At 37.6% G+C, this 26,624-nt stretch overlaps 1 protein-coding gene across 10 annotated transcripts in view; it reads left to right on the top strand.

Moving 5' to 3' along the window:
- EML5 (EMAP like 5) overlaps window positions 1–26,405 on the top strand; it is a 160,063-nt gene extending 133,658 nt beyond the window's left edge. For 4 of the 10 annotated variants that reach the window (XM_058567495.1, XM_058567493.1, XM_058567494.1 and 1 more), the window contains 13 exons: window positions 1,391–1,489; window positions 5,227–5,247; window positions 14,734–14,907; window positions 16,122–16,330; window positions 18,454–18,611; window positions 19,830–19,944; window positions 21,671–21,859; window positions 22,035–22,207; window positions 23,344–23,506; window positions 23,830–23,933; window positions 24,693–24,846; window positions 25,369–25,469; window positions 25,757–26,405. In XM_058567495.1, the coding sequence (XP_058423478.1) occupies window positions 1,391–1,489; window positions 5,227–5,247; window positions 14,734–14,907; window positions 16,122–16,330; window positions 18,454–18,611; window positions 19,830–19,944; window positions 21,671–21,859; window positions 22,035–22,207; window positions 23,344–23,506; window positions 23,830–23,933; window positions 24,693–24,846; window positions 25,369–25,469; window positions 25,757–25,793 (1,697 nt within the window). In that variant the 3' untranslated portion in view covers window positions 25,794–26,405. Of the gene's footprint in view, window positions 1–1,390; window positions 1,490–5,226; window positions 5,248–14,733; window positions 14,908–16,121; window positions 16,331–18,453; window positions 18,612–19,829; window positions 19,945–21,670; window positions 21,860–22,034; window positions 22,208–23,343; window positions 23,507–23,829; window positions 23,934–24,692; window positions 24,847–25,368; window positions 25,470–25,756 lie in introns of those variants that run through there. The other 6 variants (XM_058567496.1, XM_058567497.1, XM_058567498.1 and 3 more) reach the window with 6 other exon arrangements.
- The last annotated feature ends 219 nt before the right edge of the window (window positions 26,406–26,624 follow it).

Here is a 26,624-nt window from a genome sequence, read left to right as displayed (position 1 = left end):
ACATTTCTGGCTTTTTCGATAGCTTCACTCTGAATAGGTAAAGAGTGATTTATGTGAGTCATAATCCCCCACTTCTGGTCAGTATTAATCATTAATATGACCTTTCTGTTTTGGTTTCCTAAAGAAAAGGATTCACCAAGATCACACAGAAATCAGTGGCAATTTTCCATTTAAGAATTTTAGTCATTTAAAAAATACCACTTAGAGAGAAAATCTTTAATTGAGGCTTCACATATCCTTCAAAGAGAATAGAGAGAATAAGACAAGCTAGAAAGGAATGCATGTGTAAATATAGTTTCATGTTTATACTTGTAATTTTCTTTTTAATTTTCTCATTTGTAATTAATCACCTTTCTAATGATTGGGTGTAGAGAGGGGGCAGAGGGAACACTAGATACTTGCTCCAGTTCTGATTATTTGGCCTCTCACTGGTATGGGGATACATTGCTGTGTTCATAGTCTAAGAAGTCTTGATCTATTAGCTGATCTACTGATTTAGCCAACAGCACATATAATTGCTTATTTGTTCCTTTAACTGAACTGTCAGCCTTGGAAAATATGAAGCACATTTCACTTTGAGAACAAGTTTTAAAGTAATATTAGATTTGTTAAATGTCATTGTTAAATTTGTTTTGTTTTGCGCTTTTGGAGGACCTAGTACTGATGGCCCTCTGTAATCTGGACCCAGCCTACCGTCCTGACCTCATTTCCCACCTCTCTGTTTTACTGGCACAAGGCCACCTTTATTACCTCCTGCATGGTCATAGTCTGCTAAGGTCTCTTCACTGTCACTACTACTAGATGAATCACATTACTTCTTTGATCACAATTCTTTAGTACCTCCCCACTGACCACAGAATAAATATGAAACTTAATAGACTAGCATTTGAAATCCTCTGTAATTCTAGTTCCAACTTGCCTTTCCAACCATATTTCTCACTTTTCTTCTTCATGACCTTACACTTCAGCCAAATGAGCCATTTATATGCATACCCAATACTTTCCTGCTTTTGTACCTTTTTACCTGGAGTACCCCTCCCCACCTATCTTCACATTTACAAAATCTGTCATGTCAGTCCAGGAGTGCCACTTACCCGTGATAAGAAGAATCTTTTCTGCTACGTAATTCCCGTAGCATTTTGATCTTGAACTCTTTTGTGGCACTTGATGTCTTCAGCTTTGTAACCCATGGTTTATGTGATTTGGGGCTCTATCCCTTTAAGGATTTCTGAGTCATTTTTTTCATCCTTATGATGATATGCACATATTAAGTGCTCAAAAAATAGGTATTAAATAAGGAAGTTAAACAGCAGTTTATTGCTCAGGATAAGTGCATTTGACGGTTACACCTTAAAGTTTTCAAATTTAATTCTCAAATTTTTTTTTATAGGAACTCAGAGTTTTTATCAGGAACATAATGATGATATTCTGTGCCTCACTGTAAATCAGCACCCCAAATTTATCAACATAGTGGCAACTGGCCAAGTAGGTATGTTTCTATATTTTAAAAAGAAACAATTTTAAGTCATTGTCTTGTTTAAATTAATTCAACATCCTGGGGAAAAAAATAAAATATATTTATGTATTGTTCAAAATGTATTTGTACATAAAGCACACACCCAGTTTTACCATATTATTTGCTTCTTGGTAACTTACTTTCTCTTTGGTTATCTGAGTTGGTTCAGACAGTTCAGAATTAAGAATAATCTGTTTTATGGTGGTTGAAATAGTTGGATTTAGGCCTTTAGCAGAAATTTCTGATCACTAAAAAGGTTTAATTTCATAGCATATGAAGCAGAAAGGAAGAATTTGAGGAGAAAATGGTAAATAAGGGGAGCCAGCAAGTAACTAGACTGAAGGGGCAGAACATCTGCTCCAGCAGAGGGTAGGCTGGAAAGAAGGGAGCCAAGTCTGTTCCATGGTAGGAAATCCCTTCTGCCTTTTTCTTTTCTTTGGTGTTGGTCTAATTTGCCAACTGTTTTGAAATCATCATTTGTTATCTTCTTTTAACTCTATAAAAAACTTAAAGACCATCACTCGGCAAGCAAAATGATGAGAGGATGGCATGTCTCTTTAGGACATATCTACCACTCAGTGATCACTATGAATACTACATAATAGATGTGGTCAGTGAGACCTTCGCAACTCTGGGACAGTTTGTAGAAATGATTGGAATCATTGGGTTTATTGGATCTCAGTGAGCCTCAATTGCTAAGCCAGCTTTCCAGGTGTCTTTTTCTTCTTGAATAAGAGAATTCATGCTTTTAATATCTTCATTTTTCATACAAGTACTAAATTGATCAGTTAGAAACTTGTTCTCTGGGTTGCTTATTTCTACAATTATGCCCTTGTATTGTACAAAGACCCTTGTATTCTTCCTTTCTGTAAAGTTTTCTACAATACTTCACCCTTTATATACAAAATACTCTAGTCTTTGAATATAAATGCATAGGTCTAGCCCCTTTTTGCGCTAAGTTTTTTGAAATTGAAGTCTTATTTTTACTCTGCACGAGGAATGAGAGACAATGTTATCATTGTGGTCACAAAAGCACCAAGTTCAGTGCCTCTTGGCATACAGTTATTGCTCAGTTAATTTTTGAATAAATTTATTTATACAGCAAATTTATTGAGCACCTACCTTGTGTGAGGTATTGTTCTAGGTGCTGGGAATACACGCAGCTTACAAAAAAAGACGAAGTCTCTATGTTAATAGAATTTACATTCTGTGAATAGAATTCTAGAAGGTATGGTTCTTTCATTTCCCAACTTTGTTCCTTCTCCTTTTCTTTCCCCTTCTCTGCTAAGCAACTTTGGTTAACATATTAGTGCTGTAGTTTTCTCTTTTGACTAAGAAGTGTCGTGGTCACAAATTAAGCTTTCATGAAATTTGACCCTCTTCTCCACTTCTTTCCTTTTTTTATTGATATATAATTGACATATAGCACTATATTAGTTTCAGGTATACAACATAATGATTCGATATATGTATTCTTTTTATTTTGCAAGGCAACACCATAGGGAATGTGGAATGGCTAATTATCTCCCCCCTCTCTCCTTCCAAGTCAAAGTCCAGCAGTGCAGAGGTGAATTTTAGATCATGTTTGTACCCCATGCCTTGTACCCTTCTAGAAAAGAGATAACAAAAATTCTTCACTGATGACTAGTTAAGATAGACTCAAGAGAAGACCAAAGAATGAGGGACTTTTTCTCTTCTGAACCTAAAGAGAATTGAATCAGTAGTTACTTTGCCTGCCAAGTTTGTTTAATACCTGCCAAGCACAGAACACTGCATAAAATGTTTATGTTTCTCTGTTAAAAATCATGTAGATCATAGAGGAATTGAAATATTTGCTTTTGTGGTATTTTAGCCAGTTACATTCAAACTTTTATTTTTTCTTGGCTAGAATCTTGGAATCTCAGGGCCAAATATATCATTTTATCCAGTTTATCATTAGGTGTTTGAATCTCCTGTATAACATCTCTGATTAAGGACCTCCTACATATACTTGAACCTCGTTGTCACCTAATGCCTAACAAAATAGCCTAGCTTCTCCGTAGGAAGCTCTGTTATAAAGTGCTTCTTCATATAAAACAGAAATCTGCCTCTCTTTAATTGCAACTCATTGGTCTTCATTCTTTGGGCACCTAGAACAGCTAGTTGCTTATTGCCATAACATTATCTTCCAGTATTTGGAGAGAACTGTCATATTCTCCCCGAGTCTAATCTACTACTTCCCTTTTAGAAGGCCCACTTCGGACATCCTGCAACTACATTCCATGGGACAAAGAGTACTTGAGAGCAATGGGATTGCTTTCCATGGGGGAACCTGCCTCCCCACTGGACCATGGTTTGGATAACTGAAATCCTAGAATTCTCTATCAAATAGTCCTAAACCTACTTCTGGGCCTGCTTGAGACCCTTCTCTGAGTCCATGCTCCTAAAGGTAGATTGAACAACCAATGTGAGCACTCTTGAGGACTACCCAAGGAGCAGCTGTTCATTGGAATGGTGATAATGGAGTTTTGATGTGCCCACGTGAGCTTCCATGGCTCCTTGTGGTGTGGGATAAAGCTGGGAGTGGGATAAGGCTATCTCATGCTGCCCAAAACTCTAAGAGCTCTAAATTTGAACCAGGCCTTCCAGGTCATTATAGGGATGTACTTGTCAAAATAGGAGGATAGAACATATTTCATTTAATGATCTTATCTTGATTGATAACTTTAAAGTATTTAGGCCTCTGATGTTTAGGTCTTTATTTGTACTCTTGTCCCAGGCCCTGCAGATATTCAGGGACAAGCCTGGTCTTCAAACCACAAACCCTCAGTCTTTCAACCATTCTTCATGTGGCATAGTTTCAAGTCCTCTCACCATTTGGTTGTTATCAGAGCATGTTCTGAACTAAAAGTGGTATTTCCTGAGTGGTCTGGTCAGCAGAATCAAGTAATTTATTCTCTTTTCTCTCATATTCCTGCTCAGGACACTATGGGCCTACGTTATCAATATATCCTTGAAATCATTATTTCCTAGGGCTATAAGGCTCTACCAAAGCAAAGAATAATCATCTTTCTTGAAAGGATCCCTAAATGTTTACTCCTTCCTTTCTTGCTAAAGACTGGTAAAATTTTGGCTAATAGGTATTTCCATCACAAATATAATTTGCATAGGCTTTCATGTTTTCTTACTTGGCAATCTTTTACTCATACAGAAAATGTTTAGTTAAAAAAAATTAAGAAAGGGATTAATTTGTGGCCTGAATTAAGAACTTTGTCTTTCTTGAGTTATATGATAACTTTTGCCATCATTTCTCTCAGAAGGTTTAGATCTCATTCTTTCCTGCAAGTGGAGACACATTAAAACTCCAAAAGGTCTATTAACAGTTTGCTTGGTAACCAAAGTAAGGGTCATGTGAATTTAAACCATATCAATATTATTTTAAAAGTTGTTATAATTAAAATTTCATGTAGCTCATTAAATACAAAGAAAATGAAGTATTGATCCAAAGATTGAAATGTCATATTCATAGAATGTTAATATGTATGTCTAATTGGAATTAGTGGCTTCACTTAAAAACAGTTTACTCAATTTCATGTAATAAAATAAATTTTATATATGATACTTTATTATATAAATTATTTTAAAATTATTATTTTGTGATAATTGAGTTTTTACTTTTAATATTTATGTTATTTATGGATAATTATTTTTCTGCTACTTTTCCATTATAGGTGACTCAGCAGACATGTCAGGTAAAGAAAATTAATCATTTTATGTTTTAGTTATATTGTTTAGTAATGATAGCCCAAATTTTTATAGAGTAATAAGATATTTGAACCTATTTTAGATTTTTTTTCTTTTTTTGTGAGGAAGAGATTAGCCCTGAGCTAACGTCTGATGCCAGTCCTCCTTTTTTTTTTTTTTGAGGAAGATTGGCTCTGAGCTAACATCCATGCCCATCTTCCTCTACTTTATACGGGATGCCGCCACAGCATGGCTTGACAAGCAGTGCGTCAGTCTGCGCCCGGGATCCAAACCTGCGAACCCTGAGCTGCCTAAGCGGAGCGAGCGAACTTGAGTGCTACGTCACTGGGCCAGCCCCTTAGATTTTTTTTAAATGAAGAATAAACACATCATTTTAATGTCATGCTTGAGCCCAATCTGCTATAATAATAATAGTTTTTTTAAGAAACTAATATTTTTTGACCTTTTTAGTGTGCCTAGCGCTTTTGTAAGCACTTTACATGTGTTACCTATTTAGTCATTACAAGAATTCTTCATGGTGGGTATTAACTTACCAATGTCATATAGTTTGTAAGAATGGAGGTGGGATTAAAACTTAATCTTAAATATGAATCAATAAATTTTATTGCCTAAAAATATTTTTATTATTTTTATATACCATCCCAATTATTGCACATATTAGATCAACAGATTATTTAAAGATTTAAAAATGACTTTTTATTATTATTCTGACCATGACTTTGTGAATTTAAAAAGCTATTAGATGAACAATGCATGTTCATTGTTTTTAGATATTATAATAACTATGCTTTTTCAACTCGATTTTCAGTTTGCATAATATAGTACGAATTGGCAGTTTGATAAGAAAACATTTCCCCGTGATTTGTATCTATTTCCCTCCCCTCCTCCAGGGTAAAAAGCATGACTTTGTGATTTGGCTATTCACCTACAAATGTATTCAACACAAGCAAGGTCCTTGCTGTCTTGGTTACACTCAAAAGCAGGGGTTGGCAAACTATAGCCCTTGGGCTAAATCTGGCCTGCTGTCTGTTTTTATATAGCCCATGAGCTAAGTATAGTTTTTATTAATTTAAATAGCTGGAAAACATCAAAAGAAGAATAAAATTTCACAAAACATGAAAATTACATGAAATTCAAATTTCACTATCTATAGATAAAGTTTTATTGGACACAGCCATGCTCATTCAGTTACATATTGTCTATGGCGGCTTTTGTGCTACAATAGCAGAGTTGAGTAGTTGTAACAGAGACTGTATATGACACTGTCATTGCTTTGCCCTGCTGCTTGGCACACTACAAATTGCAGTGATGCAGTTATAACCTGACAGATTTTGAGTGCTATGTTTATCTCTGTACTACAAGACTTTTTATTTTTTAACCAGTATGTATCTATCATGTCAAAACAAGGGGAAAAAAGAAAGTGGGCTTTGACTGTCACACTTTTAAGGCACAGTGAAGTATGGATTATAGTGTTATCAAATTAGAGGGTAAAACATGTTTATTGTGCAATGATACTATAGCTGTGCTAAAAGAAGACAATATATGTCAACATTTTCATACTAAACTTTATCACAATATTCTCAACTCACAGGAAAGCAAACAATCAGAAAAATTAGAAAATTTAAAACAGAATATATCATCACAACAGAATTTCTTCACAAAAATAAAAAATAAAATGAGGCTACAACCAAAGTAAGTTTCTCAATGGTTCATTTGTTAGCCAATCAAGAAAAGTTGTTTACTGACTTGAGTTAAATAAGTCATGTTTGATTGCAGTAAACATGTGTCCAGGGAAAATAAACTTAAGACTGTTAGCTTTTGGGGAAAAACTGTTGCTAAAAGAGTTGAGGACATTGGCAACAGCATCAATAGTTAAAAACAAGACAAAAAAAAAGAGACAAATGATTTTGAATGGTTTCCCTTGGCTCTTGATTGGTTGAGAAATGTTGCCAGTTGTTTATTTGAGGAATCAGTGCCGTCTTTTAAGTGACTGAAGATATAGCCTCTATGAGTAATCTCCTTGGAACTACTACAAAAGATAATATTTTCAAAGAAGTTAAGGAATTATTAATTCAGTACAACCTGAAGTGGAATATGTTAAGATGTATTACAACTGATGGCGGTAAAAATATGTGTGGAGCTGGAGCAGAAAAAAGGGATAGTTGGTTAAGTTTACGAAGCTTATTGAAATTTAAGGGATTTAAAGTCTATGGTTATTTGTTGTGTTCTTAATCAGCAGGTAGTCTGTGGAAAATATTTCAATCTCTCATGCGTTAGTGAGCCTCAGTATTTTGTTATTGAGAGTCAGCAGTTAACTTCATTTGCTCTCATAGACTTAACCATCATCAGTTCCGTGAATTTATGTTAGAAACAGAGGCCGAATATCCTGACTTACCCTATCCCCACAGCAGTTCAGTGGTTTAGCGGTAGTAAAGTGTCATTGCAGTGTTTGGAGTTCAGAGCCAAGACTGAAATTTTTCTGAATGAGAAGAGCTGTCCTCAGTCTCTATTATGGAAAACTGAATGGCTTTGTAAATTAGTTTTTGCTGCAGGCTTGATAATGTTGCTTAATGAATTCAACCTGAAATTACAATTGAAGTTCTTATATGTGCGACTTATACTGTGGTAAAGTCATTTGATGACATCTAGTCTTTGAATCACAGGTAATGCCAAACTGCATTATACACTTCCCATACTGTCAAAAATTAAAACAAGAAGCAAGATTCCCATTCCCACACAGATTTGCAGCAAATATATTTTCTGGGCTCAAACTACAGTTCCAGCAGCATTTTTCAGATCTTAATGCAAGTGCCAAGAAAATTTCCATATTTCAAAATTAACTATACAATTGAGGAACTTCCCCCAACCTTCAATTTAAAGTGATTATTCTGTAACGTAATACATGCTAAAAGACAAATATTGAGACAAGACCCTAACAGAACTAAATGTCTTCCAAGTGATTAATATGCTCAATTAAAATCATATGCTTATGGATTGGTATTTGTATTTGGCAGTACCTATGTGAGACATTTTCAAAGTTGAAATGTGTAAAATTATTATAGATCATCATTAACAGACGAACATTTGTAGTCAATTTTGATGATAAAGAACTCTGAACCCACTAAAAGTGAATTATTAACCCCAAAATATTTATAAAAATCTTCACTCAATGAATTTTATCAATAAAAAATTTGTGGAAATTTTTTTCTATCGTTACACAAGTACCTGCCTAGTATCTTCAATTTTGCCTCTTATCTACCCTTTACAGAAAAAATTTGCTGACTCCTGCTCTAGAAGGAGACAGGCAATAAATAGGTAAATTTTTTAAAATAACATGATCTGAGATGGTCATAAATGTGATAAAAACAACAAACAAGGTGATGGCAATGAAACAAAATGTTTCTTTTCTCAGAGATGGTAACATTTAGCTAGGCCATGAATTGTACAAAAAAATGATATCTGAGAGGTGATCTGGGGGCTCTGGGCTGAGGCCTGTTTTGGGGGTCCCAAGACCACCCACGTATTCAGTGATTCACTAGAAGGAATCACAGGACGCTGAGACAGTTAGAGCTATAGCTTATTACAGTGATCAGCAAGAGAAAAAGACACATCAGGTGGAGTGCGGAGGGTCTAGGCACAGGCTTTCTGTGTCTCCCCCAGCACACTGCCCCAGGGGTCATACAGAACCTGCTTCCTCCACCAGTATTCCAATGCAGCAATGCAGGTGCAGTGTTTCTGCCCAGGGAAGTCCACTTAAGACTCAGAGACCGGGGTCTTTACTGGGGGCTGGTCACATAGGCAAAAAGCCACAGCTACTGTAGTATTATGCTCCCAGAAGAAAGCAGGTGTTCAGTGCCCCAGGTGGACAAAACAACCTTATCAACATAGGGAACATTTCAAAAATCAAATTCTTACACACTAGCCAAGGGCTAGCCCAGCAAGCAGGCCCTTCTAATGATAGTAATCTTACCTCTTTCCTATGCAGGCCCTAAAGCAGGATCAAGAAACAGTAAGGTCAGTGTGACTGGAGTAAGGCCTCTGAGGTGAACTTAGAGAGAGAGGGAGGAGTCAGTCACGCAGAGCTCTGCAGGTCACGGAGAGGAGTGTGGATTCATGCTAAGTGCAGGGTTCATCATTGGGGAGCTTTAAGCAAGGGAATGACGTGATCTAATTTATACTTTGAGGAAATCACTCTCTGCACTATTGAGAATGTAGAGAGGAAAGAGAAATAATCAGAAAATTAGGAGGCTATTGTAGTAGTCCAAGTGAAAGACATTTTTAGACTAGGGTGATAGGAGTGAAAATGGAGAGAACTAGACAAATATGGGATATATTTTGAAGGTAAAGCCAGCAGTCTTTTCTAATGAAGTGGATGTGGGGGCATAACAGAAAGTGAGGAATCAGGCTGTTAATTTTTTGCTTGAGCAGCTGGCTAAATGAGATGGGGGAGGGGGCCGGCCCCGTGGCTTAGCGGTTAAGTGCGCGCGCTCCACTACTGGCGGCCTGGGTTCGGATCCCGGGCGCGCACCGACGCACCGCTTGTCCAGCCATGCTGAGGCTGTGTCCTACATACAGCAACTAGCAGGATGTGCAGCTATGACATACAACTATCTACTTGGGCTTTGGGGAGAAAAAGGGAAAAAAAGGAGGAGGATTGGCAATAGATGTTAACTCAGGGCCAGTCTTCCTCAGCAAAAAGAGGAGGATTGGCATGGATGTTAGCTCAGGGCTGATCTTCCTCACAAAAAAATAAATAAATAAAATGGGGGAATACTTTGGGAGAAATAGTTGAGCAGGGAGCAATTATCCACAGACATAAGGAATGAAGGGAGTATAGGTTCAAATGCAAGAAGACTGGTAGGTTTGGGAGTGGGAAAAGAAGGAAGCTCCTGTCTGATGGCTTCTGTGTTCTCTATTTCATCAGCTGAGAGTGAGGAGATGGTGAAGTAGGTGGGGGATAAAGTTTTGAAATTGTCACTTAGGAATGTGGGAGAGTAAATATATGTATTAGAAAAGATATGGTATAATTACTATTTGAGTACATTAAATGTGTTTTGAGTAGACACTAAGGGAACATCTTTTGTCTCTGACAAAGCTTTTTCAGCCCACCTAAGACTCTGTATCAGGAGCTAAGAATTACACATTTTTGATCCTTAAGGCAAATCAAGGAGAGAGAGCTCTCTCTCTGGCCTTGATCACTGTTTGTCACAATAGTCAGCTGTCCATTAAATGACTTTAGTGGTCTACAGTGTGCCCTCTACGACAGAAAATAAGGAAATTTATTAGCACACAAGAGTGAAGAGGGAGGCTGGTTTGCTGAGTTTGCTGAATCAGGAGCTCCATGATGTACTTCCCATCTCTTCCACTTCCCATCCACAGCCTTGGCTGCATGCATAAGGCTGATTGCATTTGTGGTCATAAAAGGACTGCCAGTAGCAGTTAAAAGTTCCGTGCTTCCTTGCTTTTTCATCCAGTGGGAAAGTGGATAAAAACCCTTTTCAAATCCATGACATAAAAGCTCTTCCTTTTAGCGTGCTTGAGTCATTTTAAGACGTGAGCCAAACTCTGTACTAAGACGACACTAGGGGAATACCATGTGCTGATTGGCTTAAATTTGGGTCACTGAACTAAATCACTGATGTCGGGGGTGGGGCAGTGGGAGTGTGAGGGGGTTGGGCGTACGGGAAAGTGTGATCACAGTGTGCTCAAACTAATCAGTGAGCATGCAGTGTCTTTCCCCTGTATCACTTGCACTACATGAGGGAGGAGTGGATTCCTGAATAAAACTGGCACTTTATTAAGAAAGAAAAAGGTGCGGTGGCATGGTGGCACAAGCGGTTAAGTGCGCACTCTGCTTCGGCGGCCCAGGGTTCACAAGTTCAGATCCCTGGCACGCACCAATGCACCACTTGTTAAGCCGTGCTGTGACGGCATCCCATATAAAATAGAGGAAGATGGCCATGGATGTTAGCTCAGGGCCAATCTTCCTCAGCAAAAAAGAGGAGGATTGGGATCAGATGTTAGCTCAGGGCTGATCTTCCTCAGGAAAAAAAAAAAAGAAAGAAAGAAAAAGGGAATGGATGCTGGGTGTACAGCAAAGAGTTGTCCACTCCAGAAACTAAAGGGCAAAATACAATTAGCACACTTAATGGCCTATATTGAAATTTTGTTTTAAAATATAGTTTTTATTATGCTGCATCAAAGGCAAACTGGAGGTTGGAGAAAGAATATCCTTTAAAACTTTGAATCTTATGAGATCCAATTCGTAAATTAAAGGAATCTCTATCCTGGAGAGTAAGAGTCAAGAATGGTGATGAAAAGGTAGTGGGACTGATTTTCCAGAGATAGCTTGCCATGATGGAAAGAGCAAGAATAGGACCTGGGTACTGACGACAGCACACCTCTGCTGGCTCTGCCAGCTCTGAGTTGTGTGTGGCTAAGGGCAAGTCACTTAACTTCTCTGAGCCTGAGTTCATGTGAAAACATACTGCCTAGAAGCAGGGATTAAAAAGTATGAAATGTCCCCGGTAACTTGCTGGCCCATGCTAGGCACTCATTTCTGGTGGCCTATAGGAAGGGGAGGAATAACAGTGGTATCCAGGGGCTGGCCTCAGGCGTATCGCTTAAGTGTGTGTGCTCCCTGCTGGCTGCCTGGGTTCGGATCCTGGGCACGCACTGATGCACCGCTTGTCAGGCCATGCTGTGGCAGCGTCCCACATAAAGTAGAGGAAGATGGGCAGGATGTTAGCTCAGAGCCACTCTTCCTCAGCAAAAAGAGGAGGATTGGCATGGATGTTAGCTCAGGGCTGATCTTCCTCACCAAAAAAAAAAAAAAAAAAAAGAGTGGTAGCCATGCTACTGTAGCATAATGAATGACCATTTCAAATTATAGGAGAAAATAAAATATATTTAATAACATAATTTAATCTTGCTATAGTAAGTTATGCCTTGAGAATTTCCACAGATTTAAGTCGTGTAATGTTACTGGTGTAAGTTTAGAACAGTCTAAATGTGCAGCAATCCCATAATAGTCATACCTGTATGTTTTAAAACAAATTTCTGGTATAAGCTTCTTACCGTCTTGTTTAATTTTTTATAAAAGTTTGAAAAGCTCAGTAATTCAATTTACTTAAGATAACTTGCGAGGCCAGCCCCGTGGCTTAGCGGTTAAGTGTGCGCGCTCCGCTACTGGCGGTCCGGGTTCAGATACCAGGCGAGCACCGACGCACCGCTTCTCCGGCCATGCTGAGGCCGTGTCCCACATACAGCAACTAGCAGGATGTGCAACTATCACATACAACTATCTACTGGGGCTTTGGGGAAAAAAAAATGAGGATGATTGGCAATAGATGTTAGCTCAGAGCTGATCTTCCTCAGCAAAAAGAGGAGGATTAGCATGGATGTTAGCTCAGGGCTGATCTTCCTCACACACAAAAAAAAAAGATAATTTGCTATTTAAATTTTATTTAAATAGAACTCTTTGTAATTTGTGGCATAGTAAATTTGGAGACAAAAGAACTGAGTGATGTTTCTTGAAAATCCATTATCTACCTCATCACATTTAGGCATATGTAGTTTACAGATTGCCCAGAAGTGCTTTTTGTAAACATATAAAAATGTTTCTATATTGTAGAAGACGTGTATAATATTTATCGCTGGCAAAAATTAGAGAGTGATCTACCAGTATGTATTTACATTTTAGATCTAAAACACCTAAAATTCCGTATTGAGATTAAGTTTACCAGTCCCTCATATCCTTTGACTTTTTTTTTTTTTTTTTTATTGTAAGGAGATCAGACCTGTGCTAACATCCGCCAATCCTCCTCTTTTTTTTGCTGAGGAAGACGGCCCTGGGCTAACATCTGTGCCCATCTTCCTCCACTTTATATGGGACGCCGCCACAGCATGTCTTACCAAGCAGTGCGTCGGTGCGCGCCCGGGATCCGAACCAGCGAACCCCGGGCCGCCGCAGCGGAGGGCGCGCACTTAACCGCTTGCGCCACCGGGCCGGCCCCTCCTTTGACTTTTATTTAATGACGAACATTCTAATTTTAGTCCAGTACTTAAATTATTGTGGTCAATTTTTTACATATAAATATCCTATTTTATTTTATGGTAAAATTTTATGTCTATTTCCTCGTAGTTTTGATTTTTTACAGTTGCGTAAATCTTTAAACAATTTTTACTTAATGATACTCAAATTCCTGGTTTAATATATTTTAACTGCTTTGAAGAACTTGTTAGATTTAATGTATCATTGTATACTGTAAATTGTAGATGATATACAATATATAGTCTAAATTGATCAGGATATTTTCTTTAGAGACCAGAATTTCTTTCTGCATCAAATGATTTTAAAGCAGTATGCCTTATTTAACATTTCTCTATTTTTGCAATATTTGTAGCAGATTTATAATTTGAAGCAAATGCACTTCAGTATTTTGATTGTCTTACTAAAAGTGCTTAAGTTCTGAGACTGAATTCGCTGCTGAATTGACTTATCTGTTCATTTCCATGGGGTGCAGTTCATGACATAAGGACAATGCAAAGCTGTGATTTTTTAACTTAGAAAATGCAGAGAATTGGGAAAAATTTTTAAGCAGTAGACACGGCTACCCAAGGTGAATAACAACAAATATAATTTTTTAAAAAGATCAGCAGCTTTGGGCCAGCCCCGAGGCTTAGCGGTTAAGCGCGTGCTCCGCTGCTGGCGGCCTGGGTTCGGATCCCGGGCGCACACCAACACACTGCTTCTCCGGCCGTGCTGAGGCCGCGTCCCACATACAGCAACTAGAAGGAAGTGCAGCTATGACATACACCTATCTACTGGGGCTTTGGGGGGAAAAGTAAATAAAATTATAAAACAAAGAAAACATTTAAAATAAAAAAAAGATTAGCAGCTTTATTTCTCCCATAAAATCCTGTTTAAAAAAAAAATTATGTCTTACAAAGTGATATGAACTTAGCTTTTGACCAGATATCTATATGGTTGGGAATTTCTTTTGAGGTCATTCAAGTGGTTTCCTATCTGTTGCTTTCTCAATTTGCTTTTCATCTCTCCTTCGGATAACATAAGTACTGAATATACCCTGGTATTTAATTATTATGTAATATTTGTGTATTTCTCCACGTAATTATATAAAAATTTAACATGTATCTAAAACATGCATTATTTTTGAGGAGTTGTTTAAAGTTGTGATTGCCATTGCCTTCCTAAATGCTGTTTTCTCAAAAGTGCAATTTGAACTATAGCCTGAAGAAGTATTCTGTGTTTTTTTCCTTTCCTTTCCTTCCTCTTCCCTTTTTTTTCTTTTTTAAAAATTTAGTCTTAGTTTTGAGCTATTTTTTATTAAGTACACAGTCTTTCTTTGGTACATGTTTTTCCATGTTTCAGAGATGACTATGCATCAGCCTTAGAAATGGAAACACTGGTAATAGGTCTATTACAACTTTTGGATTTTATCTTTATTTAGCTACAGCCCCTTCCATCCACATCTGGGATGCAATGAACAAGCAGACTTTATCTATACTAAGATGCTACCATTCAAAGGGAGTGTGTGCAGTCAGCTTCAGTGCTACTGGCAAACTCTTGCTGTCTGTGGGACTAGACCCAGAACATACTATTACCATTTGGAGATGGCAGGAAGGTAGGATTCTTTTTTCTTTGTGATTTTTAAAAATAAGAATACTTAGGTAATGTGAATTCTCTATTCAATATTTGCCTTAACTTGGTAATTGAAACCATTATTCACTACAGCCCTACACGATACATAATACACAGTTGGTGTTATTGTAGGTGTGTTCCACTTTAAAAACCCAGTGAAACTGTAAGTTCAGAAAACATAAATTAGTGAAAGTTATTAATATAAATGATTCACTACTCTTTCAGTAATGAACTATGTATATAAGTGTCTTTGCTAACTTTTATTTGATTGGTTATGGAGAATCTTTTTTGTGTGTGTGAGGAAGATCAGCCCTGAGCTAACATCCATGCCAATCCCCCTCTTTTTGCTGAGGAAGGCTGGCCCTGAACTAACGTCCATGTCCATCTTCCTCCACTTTATGTGGGATGCCGCCACAGCATGGCCTGACAAGCGGTGCGTCAGTGCGCGCCCAGGATCTGAACCCAGGCCGGCAGCAGCAGAACGCATGCACTTAACCGCTACGCCACGGGGCCGGCCCCGAGAATCTTAATCAAGAATGGAAATGAAGTACATTGTAAGTGATAATGGACGATTGGTAGGGCAATATTACTTAACACATTTCAGACAAAACTTTTCTGTTCCATATCTACTATAAAAAGTGAAATTCATAGGGGGCCGGCCCGGTGGCGCAAGCGGTTAAGTGCGCGCGCTCCGCTGTGGCGGCCCGGGGTTCTCTGGTTCGGATCCCAGGCACGCACCGACGCACTGCTTGGCAAGCCATGCTGTGGCGGCGTCCCATATAAAGTAGAGGAAGACGGGCACAGATGTTAGCCCAGGGCCGTCTTCCTCAGCAAAAAAAGAGGAGGATTGGCAGATGTTAGCACAGGGCTGATCTCCTCACAAAAAAAAAAAAAAAAAAAAGTGAAATTCATAGAGCTGCAGAGAAAAAAAATAAGATATGGTTTCTAAAATCTAAAATGCCCCTTAAATGATAATGAAGCGCTCCATAAATACACATATCACTTGCAAAAATGTGTAAGCAGGACCCTCTACATTGTACATCATGTGATTGGTAGATAGCAGTACAAGGGACATACCCGCTCTTTTTATAAGCATTTGTTTTTTGAACTGTATATTTTGAATAACTCTTAGATCCTATAAAAATTAGCTTTTTTCTTACGTTAATCTAGATAATTTTGTTGTATCTTTTTTACCAGGCGCCAAAATCGCCAGCAGAGCTGGTCACAACCAACGTATTTTTGTGGCAGAATTCCGACCAGATTCAGATTCCCAGTTTGTCTCTGTGGGAGTAAAGCATGTGAAGTTCTGGACACTGGCAGGAAGGGCTCTTCTTAGCAAAAAAGGGCTGCTGAGCACACTGGAAGATGCCCGGATGCAGACCATGCTTGCTGTTGCGTTTGGTGCAGTATGTCTCTTAAAATGCGTGTGGTAGTGTAACTTTGAATTATGTAAATTAAGCTACTTGAATTTTCTTGCCTTAGATACATAAGCCACATCAATGTTGTGTGTATGGCACTGTGATCCACTAATCATTCAGATATGTCCTGGTCATGCATGTACTTCATCTTTCAGAATCTGATACTTTCAGAAATCACAGAGCGGAAAAGAAAATTAATGAGGAAGGATTATGATGAAACAGTTGAGTCCTTGGGCCACTGCCATTCTCAAAAGCCTTCATTAATTTTGTAATTGTCACCGTAAATCTCCTAGGTCCTAAAAATTTGTCGGAATAAAAGAAAGATGAATCAAGAAATGTAATTTTCAGATGTTTAAGATGGTACTTGGGTTTTAGGATTTCCTTTGCTTTCTGTCATCTTAACTCACTGTTTATCACATAGTTGGAAGTACTCTGGGCTGGTGTCTCTCATTCAGGGGAAGAAGCAAGAGAGCAGAATTGCTGGTATTAATAGAAAAAGTGTTCAAGAGCCATTCCCTCCCCGCCCCCATCCCCTCTGGCCTTGTGGTTTATAATCCACATATCTTTCCTTTAATACCCTGCCCTGGCCAAGCCTTTTAAATCCTTTGGTGCATCAAAAAAACCTAAGTGGATTTCTTCACTAAAGTGTTTATGTGGGTATGTAATACTTGAAGGAAGAAAATTATAATTTTCGAACCTTTAAGGACACTTGTTTTTTTGAGAAAAAGACCATTGAAAATATTGGTCATGCCATGTCAAACTTCAGTTAAATATTTTGGGAATTCTTAATATAAGACCAGTAATTCCTTTCCAGAAGAAAAACCCACACATTCAAATGCTTCTGGCACTTAATTTGCCCATGTAGATTAACTTTCTTTACATATGAAATTCCTTGTGTAGTCAATTGCTCATTCCCAATAGAAGATAAACTTGAGGATTAAAATAGTCATAATTGACTTTTTCTGTTTGAAGCAACAGTGCCATCAGTAAGGGTGTGTTATTTCATAACAAGGTGGGTTGACGTTTAGTTGACGCCTCTTTGAGTATCCTGTATGCTAGGGGCTGTGAAAGAGCAGGGGAAGTAAAATACTGGTTTCTACACTTGAAGCATTTGCATTCTAATCATAGATGAGGCATGAATTAGTGATGCACCTAGTTGACAAATAGAATTGTTGTTATCCACATATGGGATATAGAGAATAAGCATAAATGCTGAGGAATTTGAAGTAACCTTAAATTGTTGTAGGGAAATTAAACCTACAAACTAGTATTCTCGGAAAGATTAAAGAGAGTCTCAGTTTATTTCATTATAATTCAAAGTCTTATTTTCCTATTGGTTCTTTCCATATTGTTTTTGGCAAAAGATCTTATACCGGTTGCTCTGAAAGTGAAGCTACAATGGGAGGAAAATAGCACATGATGCAGGATTTGCTTTCTCCAGTTTCCGCATAAATGAATTATATCAGAATTGCAATCTCGAAGTGATCTAAAGCATTATTAAACTTCTGTTACCTTCTCAAATTTATCTTATTTTGTATTGACTGCAGAAATGCATTAACTTTTGCTACTTTGATTTTAAGAAATCATGGCAAATGTTAATTTTATATATAACTTCATGAGTTGGTGAAATCTGAAAAACTACAACTTATGCTATAGATAATAGTTCTACTGTCTATGACAAAATACTTTAGCAAAGCTAATAAAAAGTTATTTTCACTTCCTATTCCTATTCTTTTTACATTCTTAGTTATTAATGACCTTGAAGTTATTTCTTGGGCAGGTAGAGAGAGGCAATCCAAAGGGACAATATAAACTAGAATTATTAGAGACTGAACTCCCTCATTTTACACGTGAAAAAACTGATACTCATAAAGGTTAAAAGTCTTGTCTAAGGTTATTCCAGCTAATAAGCAGCAGACCTGGAAAAGAAAAGGGGCTGACAAAGCTAAGTTCAGGTTTTCTGACTCTTGAGTCCACTCTTCTCCCACCACACCATGCTCTGTGTATCAAAGGAGGTGAGACAGGCTTGCACTCACATAGAGAATTGCATCTGTTTGAACTCTGTTTGAACTTTTGATGAGTTTATCTTCCCCTTCCCCGCTCCTTTTCAGAATAACTTGACGTTTACAGGTACCATCAGTGGAGATGTCTGTGTGTGGAAAGATCACATATTGTGTAGAATCGTGGCCAGAGCTCACAATGGGCCTGTGTTTGCCATGTACACCACCCTGCGAGACGGACTTATCGTGACTGGTGGCAAGGAAAGGCCGTGAGTTCTCTTTCTTTTTACAGCTCTACTGAATGTTTATGCATTGTGATCTACCTGAGGTTTGTGGTTAGTTATTCTATTTATTTCTGGGCTATACGGATTATCTTCTCTGACCTTTCTCCTTATATGCTTCTTATTGCCTTTTTTGTGCCTTCTTGTTGATTCTTATTTCTGGTCTTAAATCACTTCCAATTTTTTCACATTGTAGAGAAATCTAAAGTCCAACAACTGGGATGATAATTTTTCTGAGGTAGTTATCCTGCAAGTTAAGAATTGATTTTCTTAATATCTGTATGCCTGTCCATGGGGGAAATTTTGCCGTCTTGACTGCCTGCTTTTTGTTCAAACTGGATACTAAGGGATGAAATGCATACTGCTGCATTAGAGAAGGGTGAGAGGGTGCTAGAAACAAACTCTGCCTTGTTTGCTTTTGCTTGAGGCAAACTTAAGATAAAATTGTTTAATACAGGACCTCAAAATTTAAGTCTGAAGAGAGGCCTTTTTCTGAGTGATTTTCAATCTTCCAACAGAAACCAGATAGTATAATTGATTTCCTACCAACATATTCATATGCATGTTAAAATGTAATGTATACATGACCAAAAAGTAAGTGCATTTCAATACAGGATTGAAAGAACCCACATACACTTGTTAGACCCAAATGTGGTAGTTTTTGCCTTTCACATAAAGGAGACTGTATTCTGTTCCATGGGCATGTTTTGACACTTGTGTTTCCCACACATTGTCTAGTCTTGCACACCCCTACTCGTCAGTAGCCTATTAAATCTGTCTCAGTAGGATATTTTAATAATAATGGTAGAAAAGAAATGTGCTTCTCTTTTGGCCCTTAAAATATATTTTATAGCATCTGTAATCCTATTATCTAGCCTTACATTTCTGGTATCCTTTTAACATTAAAAATCATTTTGTACATTTCCTTAATCGAGTACTAAGAGAGAGGATACGTGTATGGGGAGTCTAAATAAAATTATGCTCATGTCAGAAAAATGAATTTTCATAAAATGAAATTTGCTTAAACTGAATGTTTGACTAAGATACAGTGTATCTTAAAATTGCCATAGAAAGTTTAGAAGAATACAAGAAGTAAGTTATAATCAGGGCCTTTTTTGTATTCTTATAATTCAGTATTTGTTTACAATAAAAATTATTTGTAATAGCCAATATTGCTTATTTTGGTTCGGGTTCTTATTTACTTAGGTCAAAAGAAGGAGGAGCAGTGAAACTGTGGGATCAGGAACTGAGGCGATGCCGAGCCTTCCGGCTTGAGACAGGACAAGTCACAGATTGTGTTCGTTCTGTGTGCAGAGGCAAAGTAAGATGTTCTTTGAGCCATTACGGTGCAGCAGCAAACAGAGAGCAGTTATTCCTGTGGTTCTCTCACCCTTTGCAACTTGATGAATAACACTTAGAAGAGGAGGTGCTTCCCGGTTTGACTCTGCCTTTTCCCTGCTGCTTTCTTTGCAGTTCCACTGTTGGCACATATGCAGTCTCTGCACACTGCAGTGCACAAGATAGGAAGCTCTTCTCCGTCCACGCACTGTATTTAAACCTCCATGTTTTCTTGAATCTGCTAATTCAACTATGGTAGAATTGCATTTCCTTGCCAGTTGACTCATTTTGATTAGAGCAGCTGTCTGCATTTTTCTTAAAAACACACATTTCTATAAAAAATTTTGACCATGCATGCACTCACAATCAATGTATTTACAGATTATATACATGTGTTATCCTTAGTTGGTATTTTAAGTATTAGTTAAGCTTATATACTTATTTTTAACTAAAATCAATACTTTCTTCCTATATCCTAATGCACTTACACCTCTTTGAAGATCTTCAGACTAAAATATCAGTCGTTGGATAAAAACTAGACTGTTGGTGGTGAACGCAATGCAGTCTATATGGAAACTGAAATATAATAATGTACACCTGAAATTTACACAATGTTATAAGCCAATATGACCTCAGTAAAATAAAATAAAAATATCATAGTCAAAGTCAAAACTTTGATGATTGGAGAAGCCGGGTGTATTATCTTAGAGAAAAGTTCTGACATGCAGTGGACTCTGACATGCAACCCAGCCTAGTGCTCATGCAGATGTGCCTCTAGTCATAGAAAACTTGGCATGAGCTAATGATTGGCTTGCTACTAAGATTAGTTCAAAGCAAAAAGTTCCCTGAAAGTAGGTTATCTACCTGGAGATAGCATCAGATTCCGCAGGTTAAGGGTTTAATCCTACAAAACTGCACCCCCCATTTCAGACACGAGTCACAAGCCCAGGTTGTTACTTGTGCTTCTGACCAGCGTCTATAGGTTGGGGGTTCCAATGACCCCTCTTTGGACTTCAGATGTCAGTTGCAAATCCAGGTTGTTACCTTTACTTCTGACTGGCTATAAATCAGAGGTTCCCATGACCCCCTCCTTAGGTTCGATTAATTTGCTAGAGTGGCTCACAGAACTCAGAAAAACATAGTACTTACTAGGTCACCCATTTATCGTAAAAGGACGTAACTCAGGAACAGCCAGATGGAAGAGATGCATAGGGAAGGGGTGCGGAGCTTCCATGCCCTCTCCAGGTGGGCCACTCTCCCTGCATCTCCACGTGTTCACCAACTGGGAAGCTCTCTGAACCTGTTCTTTTGGGTTTTTATGGAGGCTTCATTACACAGGCATGATTGATTAAATCATTGGCCATTGGTGATTGAACTTGATCTCCAGCCCCTCTCCCCTCCCTGGAGGTCAGGGTAGGACTGCAAGTTCCAGCCCTCTAATTACTTGGTTGAGTCTTCTGGCAACCAGCCCCCATCCTTTGGTGGGGTCCAAGTCACCTCATTAACATAACAAAAGACACCTTTGTGGCTCTCATCACTTACGACATTCTAAGGGTTTTAGGAGCCCTATGCCAGAAAAGGGGGACTAAAACCAAATATATATTTCTTATTATAAATCACAATATCATGTAAGGCAACAGGGTCTTTCTTACATTATTAAGAGCAACTGCTGTATTACATTAAATACATTGGTCCCACTTGTGTTTCAGGGCAAGATACTAGTTGGGACAAGGAATGCTGAAATAATTGAAGTTGGAGAGAAAAATGCAGCATGTAATATTTTAGTTAATGGTCATGTGGATGGACCCATATGGGGACTAGCAACACATCCTTCCAGGGATTTTTTCCTTTCTGCTGCGGAAGATGGGACAGTGAGACTATGGGATATTGCTGATAAAGTAGGTACAAACAATTTTTTTAAAGATGTTAGAATTTCTAAGAAGAAAAGTCCTAAATTGCTAGCACTTAAAGAACTATCTCAGAATTACGTTGAGAATTTGGGGGAGAAATTGGTTTACTTTGTAAGTACTCTACTTAATGTGGTTCTCTATGACTCTTCTGATTCTTATGCAGAAGATGTTAAACAAAGTGAATTTGGGACATGCTGCTCGTACTGTGTGTTATAGCCCTGGAGGGGACATGGTGGCTATTGGAATGAAAAATGGAGAATTTATTATTTTACTGGTGAGCTCTCTAAAAATATGGGGAAAGAAGAGAGATAGACGATGTGCAATCCATGATATCAGGTTAGTCAACAAATGGAATAGTATTGCTGGTATACTCTTAAATGACCCAGCTTGCATTTGAAAAAAGGTCCTTAGTACCAGTAGCATTTTATCACATTGTAAATTATATCCTGAAATATGGCTGTTTGTATACTTATTTACTTCTTGCTAAATTATGAGTCCACTGGGCACCAACCACAGTGCCTTATAATAGCAAGTACTCGAGGAATGTCTGATAAGTATCACACTGGACATGTTCAGTAAGTTCATCCTGCCAGGAATTCTCTCCCATCTGCCCTTCAAAAGTGCCAGCCTGGAAGACTGAAGTTATAACCCCAAACATCTCTTCTTTCTCTTAATAATCTCAATCGAATACATAGTTCATTCATTTAATATTCATTAAACATCTGCTGTGCCCCAGAATCTGAATTAATTTAAACTTTTCTTGAAGCTTTCAGTGCTTAAGCCTATTTTAACAGAGGCTACCATTTACTGAGCACGTCTGTGTGATTATTGAATCCAGGTCTGTCAGAGGCATGCACTCTGCTCACGAGTGAAAACCGTTTTACAAATGAAACCTTCCTCAGAACTTCAGTATATACAACAGTAATGGTTGCTTCCCTTAGCCCCCCAGTGTCCCTAAGGTACCTCAGCAAGACTCATGGAGCATTTTTCGAAAGACTGAATTGTCCCATACTGCTTCCTGTGATCACTAGGCAAACAGTATTTTATTTGTCTTTTAAAATAACTTCTTCCAAGCTTCAAGTAGTGTCACTTCATCTAATAACCTGAGGTGAGTTAAGCTGGTGTGTGGTCTTTGCTATTAAGCCACAATCTTTCCAGATGAAAGAATCCCGACTAGCTTAGTGAATTACATAACTTAGTAATTGTTAGTGGCTTTTTAAAAACTGAGGTATTTTTAAAGGAATTAGGAGATGAAAATTCAGGAACCATTTAAAATTGAAGTGAAATATAAAGCTTTTTGTTTCATGTAACACAAATATATACATAATCAGTTGTGTCTATCAGGTCAATCTGTTCGAGGCCATATCATACATATACTTATTTTTGAGAGCTAGAAAGGAAGTCACTGGTATTAAATGTTTATACTAGTTCATGTGGTCTACTGCATCTTTCACATGTTTTGTTACATTCAGATTTAGTCCCGATTCCCGGTTTCTGGCAGTGGGTTCTAGTGAGAACTCAGTGGACTTTTACGACCTAACGTTGGGCCCCACCCTTAACAGAATCAGCTACTGCAAAGACATTCCAAGCTTTGTCATTCAAATGGACTTCTCTGCAGACAGCAGATATCTCCAGGTACAATACCAATACTATACACCCCGTTGACAAGAATGGGTCTTTTACATTTTGTTAGTGAATGCATTTAAAACTCCTGAGTGCCAGGGCTTCTGAACTCTTGCCTTTATTTACTGTTCACTGTTTCTGCGTTAATTCTTTACTATCCTATTCTTATCAGTCTTTTTCTCCATTTTTTCTAACAGATTTTTGTAGTCATCTTTTACATTCTTAATAATGTTAGAAATGTATATCAAGTAGCACATTGCTAGTATACTATAAACTTCTTCTGGATTTTGCCTCTCACATAATGGAATTCTTGTCCCATTTTAATACGATGAAAGGTCTCCACTGGTTGCTATAAACGGCATGTCTATGAAGTGCCTTCAGGAAAACATCTTATGGATCAGGCTGCCATTAACAGAATTACTTGGGCTACATGGACTAGGTAAACATTTCATATATTCAAAAGGGAAGAAATAAGTGAAGGTCGGTTAGGAAAATTGGAAAATCCTATTTCTGAACAGTTAGAGCCATTGCACTAGGGAATACTAATAGAGTTTTAAGTTTTTATTACCATATCTTGACTTCTTAAGAGGAGAATGATATGCTCATGCTGGGACCCCTTGTGATTGAACATATTTCCATGCTTTCTCAGTTCTTTTCAAGAAAGAAAATCAAAGTTATGACTTTAAAGATGCTGATATTTTCCTTAACATAGATTTAATAAGACAATAAAAACATATATTGGGCAATCATATTACTTCTCTAAGAGTGCTATCTTGCAGCTGTTAGAAATGAATCCTTATAAATTTGTTAAAATTTGCTGGCAATGTAACAGGTAACCATGAGTATCCATGTTTTTAGTCAATGAAAATGAAAAATGCCATCAAATTCCTATAGCATAAGCATTGCTTTTAATTTTAAAAATTGTCAGCTCTCATAATGTATTAATTGAATTTTTAAAGCATTATTTAATCTATAAACCCTTATAATTATAAAATTTCATTAAGAAAAGGTGGGGAGGGAGGATTAACATCCCAGGTGAAATTTGGGCCTCTAGATAACTTTGCCTTATCATAATTTACTTTCTGTACTTTAACATAATTAGATACTTAAGAGATTAATTACTAAGAAACTCTTTTTTTAGTATGGTAAACCCATCTGTGTTTGCTCTGGTGGATTTTCTTTCACTCTTTCTTTCTAGTATTCTAGGAGATGAAGTTATGGGAATCTGGTCCAGGCATGCTGAGCGAGCCGATGTTAACTGTGCCTGCGTATCTCATTCAGGAATCAGCCTTGTAACAGGAGATGACTTTGGCATGGTTAAGTTATTTGACTTCCCGTGTCCTGAAAAATTTGTAAGTTTGTGTTTGATTTAGTATTTTATATAATTTTACTCCCAATTTATACATCTGATCATTAGTACTCTTTCCCACATAATGTAATAGCTAAAATGTTATTGTCTCCTGATTTGAAAATACTTTGTGTTCCTAAAATTTTTTCTGAACTTCCTAAATCCATTCCTCTGAAATAAAAGCTGTTAGAAATTATCTTCCCCTGCCCCCAAGTTAACACCGTACTTGCAAACTTACCAGAATAAAGCTGTGATTGGCCTTGCATGGAAATTTTAACCTGTTAGCAAGTTTCAAATGCTTTTCCTCAGAGGCAGTCAGAGTACCTGGAGACATCTGACTGCCCAAATAACCTGGTTTGTGTTAAGTGCAGCTCCATTACTAACTCTGGAAAAGCATTTAATCACTGGCTGTGGTCCTCACTGCTTACTCTCTCCATAGCCTTTTTGATGGAGATTATGGTTCCTGATAGGAACCTTTGACTTTTGTGTGCATCACACACTCTCAGATGTTTTTCATTTTTTTTAGGCGAAGCACAAAAGGTTCTTGGGTCATTCACCCCATGTGACAAATATTCGATTTACCAGTGGTGATCGACATGTTATTAGTGCTGGAGGTGATGACTGCAGGTTGGTTACTTTTTCAGCCCAAGAAGAGCAGACTATCTTTCACTAGTTACTAAGAGATTTAATATCACTTCTTCTGCAGCTTCAGTTTATGGACTCAGGTAGTCAATATAATAAAGTAGCATAAGTAGATGGCTCCTTGGAGTCACATATTATGTAAATACATAATAAAAGGAGTTAATGAGGAAAAATTTTATACATGCATGATTTGTAAAGCTCAACTGAAAAACATTACACTTCTGAAAATCTAGAATATAATGAACTCACTGCAATATTTTCTCTGATTGCAGTTTATTTGTCTGGAAATGTGTACATATGCTTCACTGAAAGATATGGATGCTGAGAAGACTCTAAATTAACAGCCTTGAGAAACCAGAATTACAGAAGAGGAAAAAAAAACCCAGAACCAAACCCTGCATGGTCATGTGGTGCTAACTTAAGCTTGTAACAAGAGATAAATGCCCAGAAATCATCAAAATAGTAGAAGATTGATAAGTTCAAAATATTTGCTATATGCACTGGATAACTGTCCATAATCCATACACTGCCAGATACTTACACTTCAAGGAAGGACTGAATAAATACTTGATGGTGAAAGCTAACCCCCTACTTTTGGGGAGTGTGCAAACTTGGCAGACCTGCTGGGAGGTGTAGGGGACAGCACGCCTCAAAAGGCAAACCAAAACCTTAAAAACCCAACTTGGATAGTTTTCATCTTTTTAGCAAAACTTTGTTTCTTTTAGAATTTATATTTTATTTTCAAGGTTCATGGCTTAATGAAGTATTTTATCCTTGTGTTTACAAAAGGAAAAGAAACACACCATCACCCTAAAGGATCAGTTTTCAGAAGGCAAACATTATTTTCCTTAAGGAAACGTACAAGCTTTACTGGAGAATATAATGCTTCTTAAGCATTAATAAAGCCCTTTCTATAAAGGACATTTCTCTCTCAGCAGTTTTAAATTCAGGAACAGATCCAAAGTTAGTAGTATGTGACTGCTACATTTTCATTTTTGAGCTGTCACAGTCATATGTTCAGAAGTCATCTCTGTAATTGAAAAATTAAAATATGATTATAGCTTCATTAATGAAAAAGTAGTATGAGGAACAATCATTTCCAGTGGTGTACAGTTTTTTAAGGTTTTAGATAGCAATAGT

Source organism: Diceros bicornis, chromosome 24, assembly GCF_020826845.1.
Source record: "Diceros bicornis minor isolate mBicDic1 chromosome 24, mDicBic1.mat.cur, whole genome shotgun sequence".
Classification (NCBI taxonomy): Eukaryota; Metazoa; Chordata; class Mammalia; order Perissodactyla; family Rhinocerotidae; genus Diceros; species Diceros bicornis.
This window is presented reverse-complemented; position numbering and strand designations above follow the sequence as displayed.